Source organism: Ruditapes philippinarum, unplaced genomic scaffold (assembly GCF_026571515.1).
Source record: "Ruditapes philippinarum isolate M1 unplaced genomic scaffold, ASM2657151v2 ctg9998_1_1_1_1, whole genome shotgun sequence".
Lineage (NCBI taxonomy): Eukaryota > Metazoa > Mollusca > Bivalvia > Venerida > Veneridae > Ruditapes > Ruditapes philippinarum.
In genome coordinates, this window is record NW_026866464.1 from 34,096 (window position 1) to 42,298 (window position 8,203).

An 8,203-nucleotide genomic window follows, 5' to 3' on the forward strand; every position below is an offset into this window, starting at 1 on the left:
AAATAAAAAATCAGTATTCCCTTGTTTCTGTCATAAACCCCATTAAGGTTCGGCTTTTGCCACATTCAGTTTCTTGGCACTTCTACCACATTCAGTTTCTTCGCACTTCGACCCGAGGTCATCTTTATATGCTTGTCATTTTTTTCAATATTGAAGATATTTCTTTGTCGTTGAATTATGTTGGATGGCAAGTAAACTTTGCTAGCTAATTAAATTCATATTTCAGATTGAAGTGACAATGCAGTTAAATTTAATCGTCAGCATTTTCCTGGTGTGTAGTTTTGTTGAAGCTTTAAATGTCAAAGTAGTAGAACTATCTTACGAGCTTGGACCAGAAACATTGTTCTTCCCAGGAAGTCCACCATTTGTCTTAACTATCCTACGTCGCGGTAACACTGGGGCATATTGGTAAATTTCTATTTTTGATAAAATGATAATGGTTATCGTAACTATTAACACCAAAACGAAATTAACACATAAAAGGGAATCTTTTATACCTGTAATAAAAAGTTACTTAATACAGTTTTTATTTCCATTTTCATGTATAGATATCACATTTTCGTAAAACAAATAATTTTCGTCGAAGCTTTTTACTTTATAGAAAAACCTTTTTAAACATTTCGAAGTTCATCGTGACAGTTTAAATATTTTTTATAAAGGTTTGAGCTAAACAAATTCGAAGCAGGAGAGCACGGTGGGACCCATCTGGATGCACCATCCCATTTTGCCGAGGGTAAATTGAGAATGCATGAAATTCCAATGGACAAATTAATAGGACCCGGTGTCATAATTGACGTTAAGGTAGGGTTTTTTGTTTTCCTTGGTGTTTTACCTGGAAATATGGTTGAACAGTTAACTGGCTAAAGAACTCCGGAATAGATTATTTTGAAGTTTGTCACTCCATATGTTGTTTAACAATTGATTACTGCTAACCAACACTTGTTAATATTCAATTTATTTCAACAGTTTATTGCATAAAGCATGAGATACAACGCCTATAGCTCAATACAATTTTACATTTCATGATATTGAGCACATTATATGTTTTCAGAAAAGACAATAATATTTTGTTTAAAAAAGTGAATTTAAACACAATTGTTTTTGTTAAAATTGTGTAAGTTTTATTATATCTTGTAAACATATAATTATAATAAAAATAAAATTTTAACTGACAAGAAACTTTGGATAAGCCGATTACCATTACTGAAGTGCAGTTACATACCTTTGTGTATATAAACTGCTTCTATTTTTCATTCTTCATGAAGAAAACTTTGAAACTGGTTTTCATCTAAAATCATTAGGAGGATACACCTTTAGTAGAAAAAATATAATAATTTACGAAATTAATATATTTTTACAGTATTGACACTGTGCGTCCAATCAGTTTCATATCTACTCTCAGGTCGTTTCTATTTCAAAGACTTTTCTTCTCTAAAACCGCTAAGTTATCACATTGAGACCTTGTACATAATAAACATTATTCCACACGCACTGTTAAAAAGAAAATGACATAGTCTAAGGTCAACTTCTCAGTTATAGAATCTGCATTATTCTATGAATTAAAACATTTCTATTTTAGGATAAAGTACAAGGGAACCCGGATTACAAAGTCAGTATTGGCGACATTATGGCGTGGGAGTTGAAACATAAGAAAATTCCTGAATGTGCAATCGTTATTATGAACTCTGGATGGGGGAAAAATTACCCAAACAAAGCGCTAACATTTGGCACCGCGACTCCAGAGGATCCGTCGACCTTCCATTATCCAGGCTGGCATACAGAAACTGTGGATTGGTTGATAAAAACAAGACATGTCTGTGTTGTCGGCACAGACACTCCTTCGACTGATCCCGGAGATTCAACGTCATATCCGGTTCACGTGAGTCTTGCCGAAGCAAACGTTCCGGGGCTGGAAAATGTCGCCAATTTAGATTCAGTTCCAGAGACTGGTTCCACTATATATGTGGCGCCTATAAAGTTGAAAGACGGAAGCGGAGCACAAGCAAGAGTGTTCGCTACATTTTCGAAAGTCGGTCAGCACGAATATTATCGAGAACTTTAATTAATATTTTCTCTATTTCAATATAATAATGCTATAATTGCGTTTTCAAAATACATGTAAATACTATTTGTACAAAATACTTTAAAATCTGATGAAATCGTGAAAATAAAAGAAAAACTGTTTTGTTCCTTATAAGATGATTTATGGTTTGCGTTTTGGTGTAGGATATATCGTAATGTAAAAAACCTTTTTGTATACACTAATAAAAAATATTGGGACAATAAACTGTTTATGTTTCAAGCTGCAACCCCATGAACCTATTAAATAAGTAAAACTTGCTATTTTCTGTGGAGCATTTGCCAAAAAAAAATAGTTTCTTAAATAGCTCTTGACTACTAGTATATGTTTTTCAAGTTTTTTATTTCTTAATTTCCACGAAGCAACGTGTCCGCCATTGCGGACAACACATAAAAAATAGCATTATGATGAACAGTGACATATAAATGAATTGTCGGAGAAAGTTACATATTTAGAAAATGTGAATATCATTTTTATAAATGGATCATACTATGTATTAAAATCAGATAAACATGTTGTTTGTTTGTGCACACAGTTTGAATAATAACATTATATTGTTTTTTGTGCACAAAAGTTTGAATAATTACATTTTTTAATTAGCGTCTCAAAATATGGGTTATCAATAGTTTTCCAAGATGCGTGACGATCTACAAGTTTCAATCTTGGGCTATTCATGAAACACCATTGCCTTAACATTACAAGCGATAATATTATGATCATACATGTATATTAATGTTATAAATAAAAACAAGAAATATATATATCATTATACGCCATTAGTACATAAAATTGCAAAAATAATGCCTCATTATAAATTAATCAAATCAATGAATTACATCAATAAAATTGAAGCATGTTTTGTGTTTACACAAATACCTGTTTGGGATCAACTGTTTTATAGGCGTAACACATTCAATATATGTTGTGTAATGACGCCCTGGACAAAATGCAATAGCTTTATGAAAAAGTTCTTTTGTACTCAGAAACTCTGATACACTGATCATTTATAAATGCGTTGTTTAACTAGAAATGTTATACATGTACATCTATCCTTAATAACACAATTGTACAAATAACACTTCAATTAGAAAATAATTTTCAAAAGTGTATATAAACATAACGAACATAAATGAATCAAATGATTGAAAAACGAACAGGTTTCAATTCTGTGTATATCTTATATGATTTATATTATGTCTTTGATGTTATGTGACTGCCGATTGTATTATTACTGTATACTGATGGGCATACTGCCTTTGTATGAATAAAGTTTCTCTTATCATGTCTGTCATATATTCTTTACCTAGTTAAGCTTTAATGTCATATAGTTCGATCCTCTATGTCAGATGAAAAGTTAGACCTTGAGTACATGGGTTTTCAATAAAGTATTAATTCGTATTTAATAATGCGAAGTCTTTGCAAGAAATGTATGAACTGAACCAAATGCTATATCACAAACGTAATAAAGACATCTTCAGAAAATTACTAGACGGATGTAATAAAAAGTTTAACATTTGTTTGGTTCACTTAAACTTCTTTTCTTATATATTTGAAGTTAATAATTAAATGAATCCGATATGTGTCAACACATCTTTGTTACCAACAAAAACATGCATATAATAATACTAAATTGTTACGATTTGAATTTTTTTTTATAATTCAAATACTAATACAAATTTATACAAGTATACATGAAACATTAATGTGTGAGTAAAATAACTAAGAATTTTACCAATGTCAGTAAAACATTAATTATTTCATGCAAACTATAAAAAATATTTTAATAATGTCCTGGTTGACATACTCTATATTAACAACGCTTACACGATAGTGTACTCTCTCTAAAGATCTCTATTTGTTACTGTCAAAGTATGACAGAAAGAATAACCATTGACAAATTTTAAAGAAATAACGTACATTATTTTCAAGAGCAAAATATAATACAATTTAATTTCTATAAACTAAAAATTTCAAATGTTTAATAGTAACTGAATATTGAACTATGTATATCCACTGCGTTGATTTCGAGAAGGCGTTTGACTCAGTGCAAAGAGACAGTCTTTGGAACATCATGAATAAGTATGGTATACCAAATAAACTGATCCAAATGGTTAAAGCACTATATGATGACTTCCAATGCATAGTGATTGAAGACAATGAGACTACAGCCCCTTTCCCTGTTATGACCGGCGTAAAGCAGGGCTGCTGAATGTCAGGATTCTTGGTTCTTTTTGATAATAGACTAGGTAATGCAGCAGACAGTCAAAGAAGAACGAACCAAAATTCGATGGGATTTTACCACCACGAAGACCTCGACTTTGCAGATGACATTGCTCTGCTATCATCCACTATGAACCATCTCCAAAACACAAGACAACTAAGCTGGAAGACAACTCAGCCAAGGTTGGTCTGAAGCTTAATGCCAAGAAATGCAAAGTGATGAAGTCAACAGTAAGAGTAAACTTCAGTAAAGCCAGCCTGAATGTCAGAAACAGCGAAGTTAAGGAGGTGGACAACTTCACATACCTGGACGACAATGTCACCAAGGATGGCGGAGGCACAGCCGACATCAGGAAGAGGATAGCAATGGTTGGTGCATCCTTCAGGAGGCTAGACATCATTTGAAAGGCTAATAATATCAGCAGTTAGATTAAAGTCTCTCTTTTCAAAAGCCTAGTCCTCTCCGTATTGTTATATAGATGTGAGCCATGGAAACTCACAAAAGCGGAGGAAAAGAAGACAAAGTGTCTAAGGAGGATCTTTAAGATCGGATGGCAACAGGCGCATACCAAACCTGACTTGTACTGGAGATGGCAGAATCATATAACAGTGAAGAGATCAGGAGAAGGAGATAGAACTGGATTGGCCACATATTGAGAAAATATTGAGAATTGAGAACCGCTTTGGAGTACCGCTCAAGCCGGTGCTAGAGGGCGTGAGGGATGTTGCACTGTACATTATCCCTCATGTACAGACTCAATCAAACCGAGTCTGCAGTTCTCTTGCAATTTTGTTATGAGTAATGCTTCCGAGGGATCATTTTGTTTCTAGATTTTCAGACCGCAACATGTGGAAGGTAAATGTCCATGCCTTATGTGCCTATTGGCACGAAGAGAGTTAAGGGGTAAGGGGGAATATTGAACAAACTTCCAAAATAATATAAGCTTTAACATGAATTACACCAAACAAACAAAATACTTAGAGATACTCATGAAGAAAAGCTTAAGTATTCGTACATATAAAGAAAATTCTTCAACATTCTGCAATGTATTAAATTAACCCTTAATAAAAGTCTGGAGACATTTATATTATTCGTGATTTCAAATATAAACAGTAACAATAACTTTTTTCGATGTTTCACAATACGACAAAATAATTGGGACATAAATATTTCTAGCACATAAAAATAGAAATATAGAATAGTATGTCAACAAAACAGTATATATGAATAATACATATACATAACAATAATTAAGGCTTCATTAGTTCAAAAGAAACTCTATCGCAGTTTCGTAATGGTGATAAGTGCTTGTCAATAGAAAGAATACGCATCGATGGTCCTATCATGGAATACCCGTCGACAGCAGAGTCATCCATGGTCTTACTATGGAAAACCTGCCGTCAACACAGTCATGCATGGTCCAACCATGGAATACCCGCCATCAGCACAGTCATACATGGTCCTTCCATGGAATACCCGCCGTCAACACAGTCATGCATGGTCCTACCATGGAATATCCGCCATCAGCACAGTAATACATGGTCCTACCATGGAATACCCGCCGTTAGCAGAGTCATTAGTGTTCCAATAAATGGCGGCGCAATAAAGCTTAAATATATAACGTTATGGTAAATTCCATGAAATTTCAAATAAAAGATGAAAGATTTAGTACTTTTGTGATATTCAAACTTTTGTCAATATCCAACAAACTTCAAATAACTTTCATACAAAATACAAAGAAAATGCAAGATAATTCTTCCTCAGGGAATGTGTCAACACAATACGCAACATACAAACCACAGTATGATCTATGTAATTCGTCACTGAGATATTCCACTGAGATACGTCTTTTATTGTTCGAAAAGGTTTGGTGAAATGAATTAAATGAAAAAGAGTACAAATAATACAATATTGAGAGTTTCAATCAACATTCATCAGACATATTATATTGTCTCTTGTAAGTGTATATGTACAGACTCAATCAAACCGAGTCTGCAATTTTCATGTAATTTACTGCTTTTAATGCTTCCGACGGATCATTTTTCCAGATATTTATACATCACAACAGCAGGTATCAAGTGCTGTGTAAGTTGCCCCGTCCTTCACATCAGTGTTGTTATATTTCTCAGGTCCTTCGGGATCACCGAGTCCTTTTAGTGTTGAGAATTGAGTGCCGCTTAAGCCGGTGCTAGGTAGTGTGAGAGATGTTGCATTTCCATTCCTCAAGTACAGACTAATTCATACCAAGACTGCAATTTTCATGTAATTTTGCTGTTTTTAATGCTTGCTATGGATCTGACATTTTTGTGTCGCCTCTACGGAGTAGTGGCGACATATAGGGATCACTTCTCCGTCGTCTGTCTGTCCGTCTGTCTGTCTGTCCGTCTGTCCGTCCGTCCGTCACAAAAATTGTCCGGACTACTCCTAATAAACTACTGGTGCAATTTCATCCAAACTTTACAGGAATGATCAGTACCAAGTCTAGTTGTGCATATTGTCAGCATTTTTCGGTTCAATGATTTTTGTCAGAGTTATGGCCCTTTAATAATTTTTAATTTTAAAGTTTGTCCGGTCTACTTCTCTTATACCACTCATGCAATTTCAATGAAACTTTACAGGATTGATCTGTAGCTCAAGTCCTTGCACATATTGCACGGGTTTTCCAGTTGGATGATTTTTGGCCGATAAAAAGGTGTTTTTTCTGTGTGTTGCCAGATACACAAAAGCTTGTCCGGACTACTCCTCATAAACTACTGGTGCAATTTCATCCAAACTTTACAGGAATGATCAGTACCAAGTCTAGTTGTGCACTGTCCATCTGTCTGTCCGTCTGTCACAAACTTTGTCCCAACATGAAATTGGCCATCATGAGGCGACACAAGTGATTACTGATCGCTCTTGTTCCAGATATTTAGCACTTTGTCATATATGTTCTTAGCTTTAATCAAAGACCCTTTTTTTGACCCTGGAAACGTACAAGTTTGCCTAATGTAACAAAATTATGTCATTGCAGTTATCTTGGAGTATTCTACATTGGTGTAAAAACTGGTTTATCTTTGTAAGACGTTTTCTTATCTCTTGCTAGAAATATGATTTGCTTTCGTCGGATTTTTTTTCCGTCGACAGTTTCCTTTCTTTTCGACGGGTAGGTTCTAGCCTTTTGACGAGAGTGGTCCTAGTTTATAAGAATATTATATTCTCTGAATTAAAAGATTCTTATTTGATAGTTTATTGAGCTATACATATTTAATGGTACACTTAACGACCCCCACCTCCTTCCTCTTATACATGTAACACATGCAAACGTTTAGAAAAATGATTTGCAAATAAAGCCAACAATTTGAAAAAAAGTTATTTTTCCAATGTAAAGTGACCTTAAATGGATTAAGTGTTGGTATATAGAATAATTAGCAATAGTACGCGTAAAAAGATTTGTAATTTTTATGTTATTGAAGAGATTAGATTAAAACAATAAAATTTCCCGATTAACCTTTTTTGTCTTGTTTGTTTGTTGCAGTACATTTTTCTTTTAGGAAGAGTCAGATATATTTTAAGACTAGACCATATAATATTCGAAATAAAATAATATTTTCGTTGGTATTCAATTTCATAACATTTTTACGGAAGCTCTGAAAAGACATTTATCGTTACTTGTTATTTCTTATTTAATAATTAGTTAGATATTTGTTATTTCTTGTGAAGGTCTATTGCAATGAAATTTTCAATGTCGTCGTAAGAGAAGCAGGGGTGCATATTTTCGATTTTGTTTTAAATGTGTCGGTTAAATTTAGTGATCGCTTAAACTTGGGTCCACCGGTAATTAGACTTTTTCAATGATCATTTTGTTACAAAATTGCTTTGCCTGCTACAATCTCTCCCAACTCGCTCCTTTTATAGCTCTT

At 33.7% G+C, this 8,203-nt stretch overlaps 1 protein-coding gene across 3 annotated transcripts in view; it reads left to right on the forward strand.

Annotated features, from left to right (window-relative positions):
• Window positions 1–2,197, forward strand: part of LOC132732569 (isatin hydrolase-like) — a 30,860-nt gene extending 28,663 nt beyond the window's left edge. For all 3 annotated transcript variants that reach the window (XM_060719046.1, XM_060719048.1, XM_060719047.1), the window contains exons 2-4: window positions 227–408; window positions 660–801; window positions 1,580–2,197. In XM_060719046.1, coding sequence (XP_060575029.1) covers window positions 227–408; window positions 660–801; window positions 1,580–2,062 — 807 coding nt within the window. In that variant the 3' untranslated portion in view covers window positions 2,063–2,197. The remainder of the gene's footprint in view (window positions 1–226; window positions 409–659; window positions 802–1,579) is intronic.
• The last annotated feature ends 6,006 nt before the right edge of the window (window positions 2,198–8,203 follow it).